The sequence below is a fragment of the Plectropomus leopardus genome, chromosome 7, assembly GCF_026936395.1.
Source record: "Plectropomus leopardus strain MGB_pleo_1.0 chromosome 7, ASM2693639v1, whole genome shotgun sequence".
Taxonomy (NCBI): Eukaryota; Metazoa; Chordata; class Actinopteri; order Perciformes; family Serranidae; genus Plectropomus; species Plectropomus leopardus.
In genome coordinates, this window is record NC_142182.1 from 19,358,685 (window position 1) to 19,378,551 (window position 19,867).

At 40.2% G+C, this 19,867-nt stretch overlaps 2 protein-coding genes across 2 annotated transcripts; both read right to left on the minus strand.

Moving 5' to 3' along the window:
- Window positions 1–341: 341 nt before the first annotated feature.
- slc10a3 (solute carrier family 10 member 3) lies at window positions 342–3,714 on the minus strand. Its single transcript, XM_042496868.2, has 2 exons — window positions 2,510–3,714; window positions 342–1,579 (listed from the first exon to the last, which is right to left on the minus strand). Exons 1-2 carry the CDS (start codon window positions 3,264–3,266, stop codon window positions 924–926), a joined length of 1,413 nt encoding a protein of 470 aa, XP_042352802.1. The 5' UTR covers window positions 3,267–3,714; the 3' UTR covers window positions 342–923.
- Window positions 3,715–9,154: 5,440 nt separating this feature from the next.
- Window positions 9,155–18,071, minus strand: chmp1a (charged multivesicular body protein 1A). The gene is made up of 7 exons (XM_042496424.2): window positions 17,933–18,071; window positions 15,853–15,872; window positions 15,679–15,756; window positions 13,726–13,872; window positions 13,449–13,577; window positions 13,075–13,268; window positions 9,155–11,077 (listed from the first exon to the last, which is right to left on the minus strand). Exons 1-7 carry the CDS (start codon window positions 17,937–17,939, stop codon window positions 11,056–11,058), a joined length of 597 nt encoding a protein of 198 aa, XP_042352358.1. The 5' UTR covers window positions 17,940–18,071; the 3' UTR covers window positions 9,155–11,055.
- Window positions 18,072–19,867: the final 1,796 nt, after the last annotated feature.

A 19,867-nucleotide genomic window follows, 5' to 3' on the forward strand; every position in this document is an offset into this window, starting at 1 on the left:
ATTAATCGACAATAAAAAGAATAATTGGTTTCAGCCCTGTTTTATATGGGAACTGGTATCAGTACTTTTATTCTAAAAATATCCAGAATCTAATAAGCATGTTCCACATTGGAATTTCAACACGCACTACAAAGCCGTCCAAAAAATATGCTGAACAACCTGTCTACCACCTGTGTGCAAAAGTCGAACCAAACAGTCACTGAGTGCAAACAGTCACAGGTTGGTTTCTGGTAGGATGCAGCTTGCTCACACTCTTCGTACAAAAAAGAGCCGGCTGGTTCTCGATCAACACTGACCTGTTAGACGTGTTTCTGCGCACACAGACTCTTAACAAACCGAAGCCTGCTTTAACAATGTTTTTATTTACTTTTTCTTCACTCCTTCTCTCTTATGTTCAAGTACATGGATTCGCAGATCCAGGAAAAACAATCAGTAGCAAATACTTTCATAACATCATCATCATCATGTTGTGGTTTGATTGACAAACGATTCCATTAAATCCCCAATAAAAGTCTCCCTCAGGCTAAGACACATGGACCTCTTGTAAACATAATGCAAATCAATCTTTGCTTTTTGATTACAAAAAGTAATCTGGTACAAAAATATCTTTTCTTTTTATAGGTATGCCTCTTCTTATGAATATTTACATAGAGTACCTCACAGTATAATCTGATTTGAAAAAGTACATACTGTAAAATAAACACAAAGGGTTTCAGAGGGGTAAAAGGCCTTTGGTTTTCATGAAAAATATGAAAACAACGACAAAACACAAAAAAAAGTCCATTCACTGTCCTGTGTACCACAACAGTGATGACTGGATTGGTGATTGTTGTGTGTCTCGTAGCCAACACTGTGGGACACCAAATTTCCACAGGTTTGAAAGTCCTCTAAAAGTTCAGAACCAAAAAAAACTGTGGCTACAATCAGGCGTCACTCCTGGAGATGGCGGACCCACACAACCTTCGCTGGGCAAAGTACCCCAGAACGATCAGCAGCATCTCTGAGGTGCTGCTGAGGGCCACGATGAAGGGCGCCTGGGAGGCAAAATCAGCCTCCACCCGCCTGAAAGAAAGCTGCATGACAGCAAGTGCCAGCAGGCTGTTCTGGACACCCACCTCGATGCTGACCGTCTTCCTCTGTGGTGGGGCAAGGCCTGCCAGCTTGGCCAGGACGGCCCCGACTACCAGTCCAAGCAAAGGCACCGTCACCCCGACTGCCACAATCTGAGGCCTAACGTTGGCCAGGATGGACGCGCCCATTTGGTAGGCCATGAAGATGCCACCTACGATGAGCACAAAGCTGAAGGGTCGTATGAGTGCCAGCAGGACGCGTGTGAGGGCAGGTAGCCGCAGCTTGACCAGCATGCCTAGCGAGATGGGGATGGCGATGAACAGGAGGGTTCCAAGGATCTTCACAAATGGCACGTGCAGGGCAGCGTGCACACCCAGGAGCCGACCATACAGCGCTGATGACAAAGGCATGGCTGCTGCCGCCACCACCGTGGAGACCAGGGTCATGGAGATAGCCAGGGTGACGTCTCCCCCGAGCAGCAAGCTGTACAGGTAACCGCCCCCGCCACCTGGAGCAGAGCGGGTGATTACCAGGTTATTAGGTTTCACTCACTAACGGGCACAGTCATCGTTAGTTAACCCTTTCACAACTGCGCAAATTGGTTTGATTTCTTTCCAAAACATGGGAATAAGGGACTGGGCTGCGAAGGAGGAAATTATCCCAAAATTAGCAAGAAATAAGTAGAATGAACAAGAAAATTACACAAAAAAAGAGAGAGATAGAGAGGGGGGCAAACAAGACTTGGGAAAAGTGATTAATAAATATCAAAATTCTGTAACATAATTTTCAATATGAAATTATTAATTATAATATAGTTTTGTTCCCCTAGCTTTTTAACTTTTCCCTCGACGTTTTTCTAGGGATGCACAATATTGAATTTTTTGCCCATTTTTGATGTGCTGATATACAAAAACTCATTTGGCTAATAAGCGATATTTTTCCCTCACTAATTTTAGTGATCATCAGGTCTTCTGTAGAGGAATCAACATCATATTATGCATACTCTTGTCGTGATGGTAACATAAAATACTATGCTTTTCAGTGTATATAATATTCATTCATTGTGTACAATGGGAAAAATACTTCAACTTAGTGTTGATCTTTTGTAAATGTACGCTTGGTCAACAAAAAAAATATATAAATATTGGTTTGTGATTTCAACAGAAATCAGTATGTTGCTGATAACATCATGCATCCTTAATTTTTACCCTCGTTTTTTTAAGATAGTTTTCTCAATCTATTAATTTCTTGCAATTTGTGGAACATTTCTCACCAAGTTGCCTTTTCACCCATGTTTTTGAAAGAATTTGCACTACTTTGCTCGGGGTTCAAAGCTTTAAATACTTGTGAAAGGCGTCTGAAAGAAGCACGAGAGAAGTCATGCTAAGCATTAACCATTTTTACAGTATTTTTACAACGTAGAAAATAAAAAACCAACCTGGGGCAGAGCAGGTGATGACCAGGCCCAGGGAGAGCGCTTTGGGCAGTGAGGCCAGCCGGGACACGCAGTAAGCATACAAAGGCATCACCAGGAACTGACCCAGCACCCCTAGGAGCAGGGGCACCGGGCTCCTCAGTAGGCCCCGCAGCACCTCCACCTCCACCTTGCACCCAAAGGCACACTTGTTGACGAAGATGAGGGGCAACAAGGCAAACAGCACCGGGTTCTCGGAGAAATGCGACAGGCCACCCGACTGAATGAGCCGGGTGGCCGGGTCATCATTCCCAGGAGCCACTCTGATCGAGTAATCCGTCCTCTCCTCGATCAGAACCGGCACCGAGTCCTGGTCCAGGTCCAGCAGCTGGATCTGCAGCTGAGCCCGGCCTGGAAACCCGGAGCGGATGCTGATAATGTAGCTTTTGGCTGTTCCTGCGTGGCCGCTGTCCGTCACATTCAGTATGGAGAGGACCTCCGGGTCCAGGGAGCGGACTGTCACCGTCTGCTTCCAGCTCTGGCGGCCCTTCCTGCTCGCCGCGGCGCTCCGGTACTGGCTGGAGATTACAATCACGCCGTTGGTGTTTTCAGGAAACTCAAATTCCTGAGAGGACCCGTCCCCGATTCTGATGTACCTGCTGCTGCTGTCGGCCGTCAGGTTGGTGTCGTTACTGCTGTCGACGGTGAGGTTTCCGGTGGCCCACGCCCGGTCAGCTCCGGTAATAAGGAAGAGACAACAAACTGTAAATAGCGTCCTCATCTTTGTGACAGACAGGGGCGGAGGGGCGCCGCAGAGACACGCTTCTCCCCCGCCAGCGGCCTCCCCAGACGGTTACACCGCCGCCCTGTTTCACCAGGACGGTGAACTTCTCATTCTAGTCTCCGGTATAAAACGACAGCAGCCGGCTCCACATCTCGTCTTGTTCCCATTTTCTCGCTGCCTTTATACCGGAACCTAAACATCACCCCGCCCTGTCCTGTCCGAGCCCAGCTCCACAGCAGCAGCCCCGGGCACCCACACACCGCTCACACAGGTCTCCCACCGATCCGGTTTTGTCTACTCGATGCTAAGATGTCCTTCTCGGTAAACTAAAGCCTCGCCTCGTCCTCTGTTTTTGGTGTCTCCCCGGCTGATGAAAACTGGGAGCATCGTAGCTCAGCTGCCGTTTGCTCGCTGCTCAGAGCTAACGTTAGTTTGACAAAGCTAACTTTAGCACAAATGACACTTCCGCTCATGACATGCCAAAATAAAGGCCTTCACCTCACTAACTAATATGAGGGGGTGCAGTAAAACTGAGGGGATTATTTATTATTATCTAATTTAATAATAATAATACGAAAAATAAATGTCTTAATATTATTTATTTATTATTTTTTATGATTATTTATTATTGTGGGGGCTGTTATTTGCTAAAATTAATGAACTCAACAGGCTTATATTTGGGACAGGCGTCTAATGGGACAGGCTTTTATGTACTTTGACACAAAACTTGCTCAGCAAAGATGGAAATACAATCAGTATTTTTTCATTTGTTATTATTTATTTGAAACATTTGGGCAAATTGGCTTTATTTGATTCAAGTTAGGGAAGAAATTAATGAGCAACAAAAGAAGAAATGACCCAACAAAAATGAGAAAGTAACACAAAAAACACAAAGTAAGAAATTACCTGAAAAAAGCTTAAAAATTCTAATAATTCTGTAAAATGATTTTAAATATATTTCACTGGACATTTTTCCCTGGCCTTTTAAAATTCTAGTCTTCTACATCCACTAATCTCTTTTTTGTGTCTTTTTTTGTTTACTATGCCGATAACACCGTCGTCTGTGATGCTCATGGTTGCAATTAAGTTAGTTAGATGATTGAATGGTAGAGAACCATGCCAAGCTAATGAAGTGTGTAGCATGCCCATATTGACAGAGGTTTAAAAATATACAAACATATGATCTAAACAGCTAACTAAGGCTATCTCCAGCATGTAGCCAACAACATCCAAAGAACCTCTATAAAAATGAACTGTATAGCAACTAGACCGGTCCTCTAATTGAGACAAGCCTTTATTTGTCAAAATGTGTCACCACACCCGGCTAGTAAAAGGGACTGAGTGTTTCAATGGGAACTAGGCTTTTATTTAAAGATTACAGTATAAAGGTTAAATCGTGACAGAGAATGACTTTTAATGACAGGGCTTTGAGATCAGGTAATTTTGTGATTTACAGTGTTTTTCTTTCTTTTCCTGTCTGCCCTGCAGAAATAAATCAAGTTGTGTTTAACTGGATTGATGAAACAAGGCAGATATGACAAACAGGATAATAAACTAGAACATTACAGTTTTTAACACACGGCCCTGGAGATCCATGCACAACACACTAAACAATACAAGAGTATGATGTAAATTATTTTATACTCTGTTCTCTTACAAAACAAAAAGATAAAAATACACATTACTAGAATTAGGAGAAATATGACAATTTACTGGAGTTTGAATTTTACTGAAGGCCGTATACGATTCATCCATGGCTGACTTTAACTTGTGGGAGGGGCCGAGGGTAAAATTTATGGCCTCCCAGTGACTCCCCATTACTCCTATGCTGGAATGACACTTACCCTAATTTTAGTTTATTTATGGTCATTTGAATGAACACAACTGCAGGCTAATTAGTCATTTTCACCGTGTGAGCACCAGTGTTTAGAAGGTTACTTCTGAAATGTATTTGGTTAGATATTATTAGTTACCCTATTAAAATGTAATAAGTAATATAAATATTCTTAAATTACTTTATCAAAGTAACTGACTTGCTCACAGTAAAGTTAATACATCTGATTACTTTTTGATTGCTTTACTGACGGATGTTTTAAACTGGGCAGTAAAGGCGATAAAAAGTACAGAGTATATTGCAAATAAAGAAGGCATTGCATGATGACAAGATGCAAGGCAACAAAATAAATGTGATATTCTACATATAAACTTTTTCACCAGAAGTAATATATTCACATATAACACATTTGTAATCACAAACATTTTGATAACTCTATCCTGTCTATCCCGCTCTATTATCCGGTGTAATCTGTGAAGCATTTTATAACTCTATTTTGAAAGATGCAATATAAATAAAATTATTATCATTAATATCATTATTAGTAGTAGTAGTAGTAATAGCAGACATTATTATGCTTATATTACACATTCATTTACTCATAACAAATAGCATGTATTTATTTTTTTTAAGAAAATTCCGCTACTTCCTGTTTCTCTCTGGGTAACTCTGACTGTATTGACGAAACCATCTATTAATCCAATCAGAGCGGCCCAAAGCTCAACTCTCCCTGTCCCTCAGCCAATAGGCAGGGACGGTCACATGGGAGAGGGAACACTCATTTGTATCCACTGGGAGGGGGGCTGACTTCCCTGTAATACATCCATGGGGCTGAGGGGGAAAGAGGGTAGCTGGGGATTACCCATCACACAGAGACACAGTAGAACATGCATCTAATTTCCCGAATAAAGAAAAATGGCGGAATTTGTAGAAACAGAAATCACAATGATGAAGTGATAATGAAGCAGATGACAACGCTTGTTAAAGTCATTCACACTTCAAAAGTGTTTATGTTGACACCTCTTCCAGCTCATCTATCACTTACGCATCATCTTTTGTAAACATGTAAATTGTATCGCTCATCTCTATTGCCCTCTTCATCCAGACTTTCACTGTCAGTTTCCTTTCCCTGTCCTTTGATCCTGGTAGTACAGTGATACTCAACATACGGCTCACAGGCAAAATCTGGCCCCCAGTAGGATGCTGGGAGGCCCCAAACCATTTCTTTGAATTCACAATAAAAATAAGGTGATTCACACTGAGATTTTTTAAAAATATTTTTGTAAACACAAGGTGCCAAAGTGATTAAAACAGAATCAAAATAGAGTTTCTTTCATCAAAAAAAGTGCCAGTGAAGTAAACCCTGACTGAGTTTCTAGCTAAGCCTCTAATGTCCTAAAACCCTAAAAATGTCTTAAAATCCTTGAAACATCCAAAAATCCTAGAGATTTCCCAAAATCTTTGAAACGTGCTAAAATACATGAAATGTCCTAAAATTCAACAAACGCCTTTAAATCCAAGAAATGTCCTGAAAACCTAGAGATGACTTCAAATCTTAGAAACATGTATGGGGCTGCTGTTCCTGACCTCCTGTCGTTTTGCAAAAGTGGCCCCAAAGCAAAGCAGGTTGAGTATCCTTGTTGTCGTATCTTTTGACACTGATCCATAATGCTTATGGAGGAAAATCGACACAGCCACACTCCCTGAGCAGTTTCCAGTTACAAACCTGCTGCCAAGTGGGCTATTGCTTATTTGTCATACACAAACAGCAGACACAACCATGAAACCTGACACTGCCGCCCAATGTGGCATTAAAGGGGAACTCCATTCTGTACGCGTCACACAGCGAGCATCTCTTTTTATAGTAACTGTCTCACGCTGGGAGACACTCACATATTTAAAAGCCATTTTCAATTCATAAGCTCCAGTTTTCTTCTGTGCAGGGTCAGCGAGGTCACTAGGTCGGTATTTCCCAGCGAAGACACCACCTCGGCTTATACTCAATATCAACTGTCACCACTCAGTGTGTTAAAGGCAGTCCTGGGACAGCTTGTTCATCATCTATTGTGTTGTCATGAGTTGTGCGTCCTCCTTCTGTCAGCATGGGTAAGTCAAGGCTTCCAGAAAAAGAAAAGGCGGGGGAGTCCACAGTGGAAACACTCAGTGCACGCCAAGACAACCTGCTGGGGTGATTGCTCTGGCCTCTTCTTTGACATTTTCGTGGAGCGACAGCCAGTTGTTATGGGGCTGCCAGGCACGCACATTTCCTGCCTGGCATTTGTGGCTGCTCCCCTCCCTGGGCAGTCTAATTATTTACCCATGGTATGATAATTTACCTCATGACTTATCTTAAAAACAGAGCAGGAGAGAAAGAGTAAAGAGGAATGTAAAAAAAAAAGCCCCTTTGTTTGTTACGTTCCACCACTGCAAATCTTTACACTTTCCTAATGGCGTCGGAGAGAAATCGCAGGAATATTTGCAGTTTGTGCTGCAGTTTCAGCTGTTTACCCAGAGAACACAGTGGCCTGTATTTGCATTTGTGTGTGAACACACTGCATCTGTGTAAATATATTCATGAACCAACTCAGGGCAGTGGTTATGATCTGCCTCGTGTTGTGTTGCAAATGAGAGTCTAGTGGCAGTCCGCCCGAGGTTATCCTCGACTAGGTGGCCTTGCAACAGTTTGTCATAAGCAGGACCGTAGCCAGGGTTTTATAAATAAGGAGGACAAGAGCCCAGTGAAACCCCACCTGGCTGAAGAACTGAGGTCCAGACTGAACAAAACTAATTTTAGAGATGGTGCAAGTAAACAAGAAGCCAGGGCAGAGGCATGAACTTCCTCAAAGTAGCACAAATTAAGGCAGTAAATGAAAACTTGAATGAAATTGCACTTAAACTTAGCGAACCCACCTCATAAGCATACTCAGTAGGTGGGTTTCCATTAACCCAAATGGAAACAAGTCAATTTTGGAAAAAAAAACCCTCCCATTTATTGCAGAAAAGTTTTTGTGTGTGGTAGTGGTATTTCAGGCGGGAAAAAAAAGCTATATTTCGCAAACCTGCAATGGAAACACTTTTTTTTTTGGCTTTTATAGGTCACATGATGCTATGGCTATGTACTTGTCAGTAGGAACTGGCTCCCTCAGGCATGATGCAGCAGAAGCTAGACGTGATATTGCATCACATAACTCTTCAAAAGTTGAGCAGATTATCCGAAAGTTTTGAATCCAGAATTCCTCTGTGTAATCATGGGCTATCACTTTTCAGAAACCCCTCATACGTGGCCGCTCCAATGGATAAGGGGCCTGCCTTTCCATTATTGCTTGCACAACACTCCTTGAAATAAACCTGCTTATGTTTTGAACATCCATCGCCATGCTTCTTGGAATGTTATTGCCTAACATCAGTCAATGTTAACAGTCATCTCGCAATTGTGTTTTATCGACATTTTGAAAATATCACTTCATTTTTACGCAAATCTGTAATGGAAACTCACCCAGTGATAGATGCTACAGCCGCCAGAATCAGGACAGTTTATTTGGCTCGATTCTGGGTCGTCATTTGTCCAGAGTCTCAACCAAATTGGGCAACTGGATGCAGCCCGATTCATTTCTTCCTGCCTGCCGAGTTCATACTGATGCTGGGACAGGTCATTTTGGCTACCTGGGTACAGAGAACTTATGAGAGAATGTGTTTTGTTGGCACTTTTAGCTGACCAAAGTAACTTTCTAGCAAGCTTTGTTATGATACCAAAAAATTAACCTAACTTCATTCAATCATGCTTGAAAGCAAGCTGAGTTACATAAACCTCACTATGATTTTTTTTAAGACACCCACATAGTTAAATATGTTTAAATCATTCAGCAGCAAGTGGATTTTTATAACAGCTGCATTTGCAGCCAAATCCTTTGTCTCCAAGCTTTCGATGCAATCTACTGCTGCCTGGAATTACAGCTGACACACACTTCTGTATATAAAGCTCAACCGCATCAATTTAACCATCGTCTGTCTGAACTCAACACTCAAACCACTGAACTCAAATGAGACACTGTTTCAGAGGGTACAATTTTATTTTCCCAAGATAAATATAGAAAACAAAAGTGCTGCAAAGTCTGCTGAACTTGGAGGAAAAACAAACCCTCCCTGTATTAAAATGGACAAAAAAATGAAAACGTCGGAGGGTGAAGCTGCTCTGTCACAGGCTGAGGTCCAGCTTTGGCCAGCCTGCCCTCTCAGAGAGTTACACGCACATGAAAAACCTGTTTATAAGGATCATCCAGGTTATAATCATATACGGGATATGGTGATTACATGAGCACAGAGAAATCAGGTTACTCACGTCCTGGTTTCTTTCAGGGTACTCTAGCAATACTCCAGCTCCATATTCAGGTTTCTCATAAAGGGAATATAGTGTTTACGTGCTCAAACACATAAACAGGATACTCTTATAACCTGATTATAAACAGGTTGTTCATGCTCATGTAAACACAGTGACATCTACATTGACTGCTCACTGACAGAAGCATCAAAACCAGTTTGATTTCACTGGTGATTTTTCACTGGTTCTCTTTTTCTCTCATTTATGTGGAGTCATTTATAGGAGCTGATTTTTGTCAAATGAATAAAAGATCCAGCATGTACATCCCTGCTCTTAATTGATGTCTTCTCCTGTTTGGAGATGAGGGAAAAAGAAAGGTGAGGGTGATTACTTTATTCTGAGAACAAGAGGCTTCCAAAAATATCTGAGTAAGGTTTTAGTGTTGCTGGGGGACAGCTTCAAGAGATCAGGCAACTTCACTCTGCAGATTTAAAGAGATAATAAATGTCCCCCTGTGACAGCGATGGCAACCGGAGCTCACACTCATCACAGCCAGACCTGAAGTGATGTTGGCTTAGACCACGACAAAAACCTTTCAGGCTTGTCTGGCAGGAAGAGGAACGGAAAATTCCTCATTTGGACGACTGTCTGATGAGTTTGTTTGCTGCTGTTTGCTTTTTAAAACTACTGTCCTATTCAGGCACTGACGGGGGGAGCACATATGCAAGCAGCTGCAACTCAAATAAGGCGTTCAAAGCAAAACGTGTGAATACAGTAATGAGGGAAAAAAAATCAACAAATCTAAATAAAAAGAAAGTAGAACACAAAAAATATTAATTTTGTCAATCAGAAACAAAAGATTTGAGGACTGTCCTTTGTTGTGTACAATGTTATAATAACATCATGAAGCTGTTGTTGCCTGAATGAACATGTCTGTTTAAAACTTAAAATTTACCAAACACAAAAGTGCAAAAACTGATTTCTTCCAGTCAAATCTATGTTCCATTTTCCCCAACAGATTAGTCCATCTCTAACTGACAGAGCACACCCCAAAAAACAACTTAAAAACGACATGTAGATACATCTTTACCCACCCTGCACCTTGTGAGAGCCAGGGACGCCCAACTCCCTTATAATCATTCTAACTGCTTATTAAAACTTTTTCAGTTTCTTCATTGTAAATTATACAGTTTGTAAAATGTGTGTGTGTGTGTGTTTTTTAAGAACATACATCCAAAAGTGTGTGATCTGAGAACCGGTGAATGAAGTCACAGGAGGAGGAGGCGGTAGCGTTAATGGAGAAAGAGGGAGGAAAAGGGAAGGAGAAAAGGAGACATAAAAGGTAAAATGAGACTCAGTGGGGAATTAGAGGTGGAGATAGAAACAGGAATAGATGGATCGAAATGGGAAGGTGAACCAGAGAGAGATTCATGCCTTCTCAGATGGTTATTTCTAGCCGGTGTGTGTGTTTGTGTGTGTTGTGTATTTATAGAGCAGGGGGATGGTAATCAATAGGCTCATTAAGTCCTCCTGGTAGGAACAGTTCAATAGAAACACACACAGCTCTTGTCGCCGTCATTAAACTCGTCTGCTTCCTCACAGCTGTAAGCGCCGTCGCCTCTCCTCGAGGAGCCTCAGTTCCGCAATTGAGCCAACCTGAAATGTGTGAAAAAAACAACAAAAAACGTGGGAGAGTTTTATTGTTTGGAGCTTCTGTGAAATGAGATACAAGCTTTAAATTTGCAGTGAACTGAATTACATTTCCCAACTGTCAGTGTTATGAACTGGGGAAAAACACTCCCTCTAGTTGTCATCAAAATATAATAAAAATTCATCTCAAATGCAAAAGCTGCATTTCCACCAAGGAGGTCGGTTCAGTTCATTTCGATTATGAAAAGTTGTGGACAGTACCAATAGACCATTCCTTACCGCCCCCGTTTTTCTCACCTCTAGTTAGTTAACTATAGCTATAAAATGAAGTGACGTTTGCAGCCCCTGGCAGCAGTTGTAAACCGAATTTTTTTAAATTCACGAGGCCTACTGTCGGCAACTTTTAATGTGGAACATTTACTTCTAATTTTACTCAATGCATGAGTTGTCAGAGTGAATCCATCAACACACCTTAAATTTCAATATGAAACTTTGACCCCTCAACTGTTTTTGTCTTTCTTGGATGACTTACACTTAGTAAAAAGTGTATATTCATTTTGGACCGGATTACCCAAACTGCTTATATTCTGTCATTCCTGTGCGCTCCAGCAGCACAAAACCCCTGCTCTTGCCTGACAAGGAGTCAGTTCACAAACCCAAAATTTAGACATATCCCAGAGAGAGAGAGAGAGAGCCTGCAGCCCCGTTCTGCGGCCGAAAAACAAGGTGCAGACTTCACTCTATCATTGGTGATGAGGAAATACAGCAAGTGACAACAATGCTGCCGACATGTCAGAGTGTTGTCTGCAGAGGAGATGCTTCACAGATCTCGGGTCTCGGTATCGGTTTGTACGTATTACTTTTGGTTTCAAAGGCCTTATACCTAAAGCTTTGGATGGAAATGCAGCTTAAATGACATTATTATACCAGGTCTGAATTACGGCTGTAGTTGCATGACATTTTGCATCAATAACACATGATTACAAATGTATTGTTAGAAAATAAAAACATGTGAAGTGCCAGAGATTTTTCCATGCTAGTACATATGAGGAAGTCTCTTCCATCACTCTAGTTGCATGAGGCCATTGTGGGCAAGGTTGGAAATCCATGAGCCGGACTGATAATTTAAGGCAGTACTGGATTTTTACATTATTTTTGTACCAATGTACAAAACATATTAAAACTTGTCTTAGTGAACTGTTTAGCTGTAAAATGAGAAAGTTTGTGATTCGGCTGCCATGTTGGAAACATTCTAGCTTAGACAGAGCTCCGTCCACTGGCCAGGTCACTTTCACACTGCTTAAAACTATAAATCACTGATCCTTTGTGGAAAAAAGATTAGTCAATTAACAATTAAAAGAAAACTTATTTTTTGGTTAATAAAAATCTTAAAATTCTTTTTATTTTTTTAAGTTTTATTGTCGATAGATATCTCTAGATATTTTTTGCTGACATAACCTTAATAACCAATTAGTAGCAACTACAAGGAGGCAATGCAAGCAACTGTGCTGTGATTTCCTTGATTTAAAAAATCTAATGTACTGAACTATAATGTATTTTTTAAGTTAAGGCAGCAAAAGCCCATTTTTACTGTGCATGTGACTGTAAGTTAAACATATATGTAACTGTAAGTCACATATGACAAACTGCAGTCTGCTTTACAAACCACAGTTCATTTGACTGTTCTCATGACCTGTATCACATTAATTCAGTATCTTCCTTCTGTCTTTAATTATGACTGCGACCACAACAACAGCGCTCTGTGTGTCGGTGTAGAAGCGGCCTGTGTAATCTAATTTCCTGATCTCATGCTCCTCCTCATGTGCTACTTGTTAGCAGAGGAGCCAGAGAATGAAAAGAGTTTACCAGGTAAAAACTGGGAAGATTAAGTGTCTTGCTTAAGAAACATGAGCCAGATACACGGATGTTGCCTCTAACCTGTAACCCAGTCGTTACGGGAGGAAACACATTGTCTTAGACCGAAAACAGACACTGGTCCTTACCGTCGAGACAGCTGGTCCTCCCTCTCCTGGCTCCGAGAGCTCTCTGCGCCCACTGAGGTGGCTCCTGCAGGCAGCTGGCTGAGCTGGTCCATCACCTCCAGCCCGTTCTCCTCTGCTATTTGGTGGATCAAGTCATCCACCTGCTCCTGAGGCGTGGTCAGTGTCATTGCCGAACTCATGGAATCCTCCATCACCTGGTGCAGCAAAGAGAGGGACGGACCTGAGTTTTATTTTTAAGACTTAAATTCAAGCACGTACTCTTCAGTTCAACTACAGAATATCTAACCAGCCAGAGTTTTTAAAAGCAAGGACCAAAACAGTTTAAGCAAATAAAAAAGAAAAAGAACAAATGCAGACAGTCTGCAGGCACTCACTGAGGTGTGGACGTCGAGGTTCTGGACTTGGCTTTCAAATTTATCCATGATAGCAGAGACCTTTTGGAGATCCATGGTGCCCAGAGCTTTGTCAAGAGCTTTGGTCACCTGACCCATGTTTTTGGTCACCTGATGGAAAAAAATGCTTTTAAAAGATATTTGCTTTTATGGAAAGACATAAAAGGATGTGGTCATATGAAAACGGTTGCTTTACTATCACACATTTTGAATGCAAAGGTAGCAAGTATAAGTGAGCTGACTGAACACAGTAACTTACACCTTTCATGCAGACAGCAGTCTGGATTTTAGAGGACACCGCGTCGACTCGAGACGCCATGCGCAGCAAATTAATACCTTCATTTTTTTTCCGGATAGCGTTTTCTGCATAAACTCTGGCAACTTCCACATTTTTCTGTTGCAAAGCCTGGTGAGGAAGACAAAGACACTTTTAACACAGCCGCATCTGCAATACACCTTTAATAGAACTCATTTAGCAGAATCTATGTATGTACACATACAGTAATAAGACTGACTCACAAAAACACGTGTAATCTTTTGTGGCAAAATTGTACATAAGCTGATATTCCTTTTTTTCCAATTAAGTCAACAAAGGCTGCAACTAATGACTATATTCATTATGGAGTTACCAAGTCATCACTGCCTTCCCTGCAAAAACAATGTCACGAAAAGTATGTTTTCTTTTTTTTTTTTACCCTTTTTACTGTTTATTTTTCCAGCTTTGTTTTCCAGTAGTTTCATGTTTGTAATTCAGCATGAAAAGTGTGGTTCACATACAGTTAGCAATACTAATAACACAATACATGTGAGCTCTTAGACAGGGTACGTAAAGTGAAGACAAGAAATGTCTCTAGCCAGTGAGAGGACGAGAGATTATTATAACCTCACAGTTACATGAAAGAAAATATTTATTTTCTGTAATCTCCGAGCCAAGCCTGCATTTAAAACAAGACCAGCAATACCAAATGACCTTATAGCATCAATATTTAGCTCTAAAACAACAAGCCATTCATGATGATAACAATGATAGTGACACATCAATTTCATGGAACAACCGAGGCGTTCCTTGTCAATGCTTAAAGCTGTACTGCCACCTGCTGACTGATGTGCGAAACTCCCCGTGTCATTAGACCAGTAAAATGTGCATAAATAGTTTACTAACCAAACCTGACAAATGACAGTTAAGGGTTTTGAGACACCTTGAAGATACAGCTGAATATATCAATAAATACAAGTGTTGGTTAAATCTACCTATAAAGCTACCTGTCTGTCCTTCACATGTCTAGAAGCTGTTCATCAGATCTACTTCACACGTGACAGGTGTATTCCTGGGGATCCAAGGATGTGCACTGTTGAATTTGATGCAGTTAGGACATGCGACATGTTCAATATTAAAACTCTAAATAAACATGTGAACAGCTGTGTGCAGTGGCACGTGCAGCGCTTTAGGGCTCTGAAAAGTCATGTTTTCATATAAAGGGGTGAGAAAATTTGTGTTTTTCAGTTACATTTCTTCGACATTATGAGAAAAGACACTTAATCACATACTTTTACAAAATGTCAGGCATACAGTCTTAATTCATTTAATCAACTAATGGGATGTAAAGTGGAAAAAATATAAGGCATTTCTCCCTTTTAATCCTCTGACTGGAGGTAAAGGGAAAGAAAAAGCTTTATATTTGTTTTTAAACTACATTTTAATTATTTATCCCACTGTATTATCTATTGATGTATTCAGCTGTGCTGGGGATGCATACACAATGACCTAATAGGTCTGGAAAATAAGAGTTACCGGCACAACCTCAGACAGCCACACCCAAACATTATCAACATCCTTTACAGGCCATCCTCTACATTATACCACCGACTAAAGAAAAAAGAGAAAAGACAAAAGATGTTCTGTATGCAGATGATATCTGTCTGGATTATTTACATTGTGCACTTGTGCTGCACACATAGCAGTCAGTGAGTAAATACAGCTTTAAAAACCTATCCTTGCTGTTAACCATTCACTTTTTTATCTCTGCTAATTTTCTTTTTTATTAGCATTCCTTTCATTTAAATGCTTGCAACAACAAAAGCTTGGTCTCTTTTTAGATTATTATTATTTTTTTGGGAATTTTCCAAAAACAATTGAACAAAACATTGTGGGACATTGTGATCGCAGTGTGTGGCATGCATCTTAACAGTACAGCCGCCACAGATTGCTCACCTTTTTGACCTTGGCTTGCTCCTTTTCAGAATCCTTCTCTGACCTCTTGGCCGCTCTCTCAAGCTGCTTGACAGAAAACTGTGGACCACAAAGAAATATGTGTGAGAAATGAATAAATGATCCACTTCAAGTTTTATCAAGCTGATACGGATTAAACCTTTCACAGATACATACCTTCAGCTGGAAGAGTGTTTCTGTAGAGACAGTGAGAGACAGAGTTATGAAGTTTTATGCAGTAATGTATACTGTCACAATGGATTATCTTTTACATAGTGATGAACTAACTCTCCAGTCTACACCCAAACATCGGTTTTTCATTCTCTGAGATTGATAAAAAACTGATTAGGAGCTGTCTGGTCTAGGACTGCCATATGTATGCCATAGCATTGCCAAATGAGTCATGATTTTAGTGGGAATTGTGATTTTTGTATTTCATTTCACTGTTTTTTTTTTTTTTTTTTTTGCTGGGGTCTGTACCAGGCAAGTATGTCTCCATACATCTGGAATATAATTTCTTCCTGGCACCACAGTACTATTTAGTTAGATAGCTCATTTTAAGCTTGGCTCTTTACAAGATTTTGAGATTTAACAACAAAACTGGCAAGTCTACTGTCAATTTATCTCTCCCAACAGTGGGATGTTTATGCCTCGTCATCCTTTATATGCTGCACTCATATCCCAATATGGTTTTATTTTGCAGTACATTGACTTTGCCCTTAAGGGAGGCATCTTCCACTACTGTATAATTTACCCCTAATGTTTATTACTGTATGAAAATGAGACAGCAACCTCTTATAATCTCTAACAGTTGGTTATGTTTGATTTACATTACATGGAAAATTATCCACAGAACATTACCGTAAAAATTCATTTCAATTACACACAATAAAATTCCATGACTTTTACAAAATTTCCAATGATTTTTACTAATTCCCTGACTTTTACAGGCCTGGATATGACAGTGTGATATTCCAGGACTACTCCAGATATTCCTTGTCCATGGGAACCTTGTGTCTTTGCCCTGGAAATGTAGTACTTAAGCAATGATGTTTGTTTTGAATTTCTTTTCAAATGTGTAAACAGGACTTCTGCTTGAACACTTTTGTGGGAGGCTCTGAGTGGTGCTCTTTGTAAAAAAAAAAAAAAAAGACAAATATTGTACTGTCACATATTTAAAGACTGAAACAGTAGAAACTATTGTACCATAAAATCAGAAGAAGAATCAGTGACTTTATTTTAAATCTCCTCTTAAAACCCATTTTAAGAGACTTGCTATTATGTGACGTCATTTTTTAATTTGTCTTTTAATTCATCTCTTTAATCTGTCCTGATCCTGCTTGAAATTATAATTCATAATATTCTGTAATTACTGCTTTTATGTTGTTATTGTATGTTTCTAATGTGTTTTTGATTCTAATCTCCTGTTTAATTCTTGTCTGGCCTTAGTTTGGCAATGTTGTTTGGCCTGTTTTGTTATTTTGCCTCTGTGGTTTCTTGCCTCTGCTTTTTTTGTTTGTTAAAGCATTTCTGTAAACACTGTTTTTAAAGGTGCTATATAAATATAGTTATTATTATTAGGATTATCATTATTATTAATCTCATTAGTTATTGGTTATTATTATGGAGAAGATGCTGTCATTATTGTTTGGCTTGTATTGTCATATTGTTATATTGCCTCTGGGTTTTTTCGCCTGTGCTAGTCTTTGTTAAAGCATTTTTAGTTTTCCAGTAAATCAGAAAATGATAAAATATTAGTCGGTGGAAATGTATTATCCTATTTTTATAATTCACTTAAAATTAACCAAGCGGTGGCAATAAACCCAACCTGGAAAAAAATATTCAATTGTTCACAGCTGCTGTATCTTTCACTGAGTCTTCGTGTTTTTGTATGAGAAACCCAACAGTGTAAATGTGTCGACGTCTGTCGAAGTTACATCAACGTTAATCACATTTTGAGGGTGTGTAACATTCCCAACACAAGTCATTTGTTAGGAAAATATTCCGTGACACGCAGCGTTAAGAAAAGATATTGAATTGAACCAAAGGTCAAATTATTAGTCCGTCTTGCAGCTACAGTTAGGCAGATAATAGTGTTAAAGGAATAAACTGAAAACAGGTCTGACAGCTAACCTAGCTAACTCCCGCCCCAGCTAACAAGCTAATGTTAGCTTTCTGTCATTAGACTGCTGCTGGAGCTAAAAATAGACACAACCACCAGCAACACGGACCGTCCAACTGTGAAAACACGACATACCGTCCATGTCAACACGAATATGAGTCCAAGCGATCACAGGAAAACAGATTTTCAGCTCGCAAACAGTCTCTTCTTGGTTTGTTTTGATATTACGGTGGATCTGACACCGCACTTCCTGGTCCAGGAGTAGTCACGTGATCAAAAGATAAATTCCTCTTCTTCTTCTTGATGTATTTTGGCTGTTGGACAACAACGTAATGGTGCATCACCGCCGCCATGTGGCATCGAGCGTGGAAATAAATGCGCAGATGAAATATTCTCACAGGGTCCGCACACCCTCTTGAACATCAAATTCAATGACTTTCTAGGCCCTGTCCTTTAAATTCAAGGACCCTGCACAGATAAGAGACTAGAGGCTTTACAGAACCTCTCCATAAAACAATGAGACAGACAGACAGACAGACAGACAGATAGACAGACAGACAGACAGACAGACAGACAGACAGACAGATAGATAGATAGATAGATAAATTCAGACTGTACAATCAGCACTGCTCCCAGTAGACCACACACACACCACCTGTACTTGTTGGAAGGTGCAGTTCTTTCACAAGTGCAATTATCCTCCATGTGCATTTACTACATTTCATATATGTATATGTGTGTGTATATATATATAATTTTTTTTTTCGACTGTAGAGTTGTTGGCACCTTGTACTATTTTTCCACCTTATTTTTTATTATACTTGGCACCTTGTTTTTTATTATTCAATATTTTTTATATTTGCATTTTTTTTTACTATTATATTGTTCTTTTGCTGCTTATCCTGTACCTCACAGCTGCTGTAACACTGCAAATTTCTCCAGAGTGGGACTAGTAAAGGATTATCTTATTTTATCTTAAATCGATAGATAGACAGATAGATATCCCCATGGGTCTTTCTCCATCTTCCATAACACATATAAAAAGTTTAAATAAAAAAATAAATAGAAAAGGCATGAATGAAAATTTATGTTGAAATGAAGCCCCTTTTCACTCCAAAATCACTAAATTCCACCGCTGTCAGCTGATAACATGGCTAGATGGCACCTTTCGCGGCAGTATGATACACCAATGGTTAACGTCCCACTGAAATGCTGCCTAAACTATGCAATATAAGGAGCTGGAAAGTCCATGGTATAGGGTGGGCGAGAGGGCTGGATGAGTCCAACAAACCCCGGACTTTAACCTTGTAGCCCGCCGTTCACTTCCCGTACAAATGTTGAGCCAAACCATGTTTTATCCAAACCTAACCATGTGCTTTTGTAGCACAAGGAAATAAACCTAAATAGGGGGTGTGTTACTGATGTTATGAGAAGGTCTGGATCCAAATATTCGGCTCTTTGGGTATCCGTTAATTGGGTTAATTTGGATATTCATTTATTTATTTATTGCAGAGGATGAATGCCGCTTCAATATTTGTGATACTGCTGCTGCGCCTGTCACACACACAGAGACAGGAATGACCATTTTATTCAACAGTTATTAATGGGAAGCAATGGGAAGCCCCCCCACAGCTCAGCCTGAGTGGAGCTCTGTCCTGCAGCACAGAGCAGGTGCATTTCAATATCTCACATAATGAGGACACTTAAAATTTCAATTTTACAAGCTATAATGTGTCACAACAGCTGACAAGCAGTTGGAGGCACATCGGGCTCTCATGGGTGAAGATGTGAGCTGACGGTGAAGCCATCACAGTGTCCTGATCCCCTTAAACTCCCAAGTTTTCTCTTATATATTTGTATTCATTTATTGATGTTAATGTGTGACCTGTATCCGATGTTGCTGATTATGTGATATATTTGCTGGTCTTGATCCCACTGATCCATTGTTGGAGTTGACCTGAATGTGTGTAAACTCACTTTCTTGATTGCACCTGTGACAATTTTCTAATGCTACTCTGATTGCAAATGTGTTTCTTGTTGTTCAAAATGAAGACTTAATAAAAACAAGAA

Bases quoted from the DNA above. Each gene is read 5' to 3' on its own strand.
- slc10a3 (XM_042496868.2), bottom strand. From the start codon at position 3,266: ATGAGGACGCTATTTACAGTTTGTTGTCTCTTCCTTATTACCGGAGCT. The intron at 1,580-2,509 runs GTTGGTTTTTTA...GCTCTGCTCCAG, and splicing joins CATCACCTGCTCTGCCCCAG to GTGGCGGGGGCGGTTACCTG.
- chmp1a (XM_042496424.2), bottom strand. The intron at 15,757-15,852 runs GTATGTATCTGT...TGTGGTCCACAG, and splicing joins AAACACTCTTCCAGCTGAAG to TTTTCTGTCAAGCAGCTTGA. The intron at 13,269-13,448 runs GTGAGTGCCTGC...TTGCTGCACCAG, and splicing joins ACCTCGACGTCCACACCTCA to GTGATGGAGGATTCCATGAG.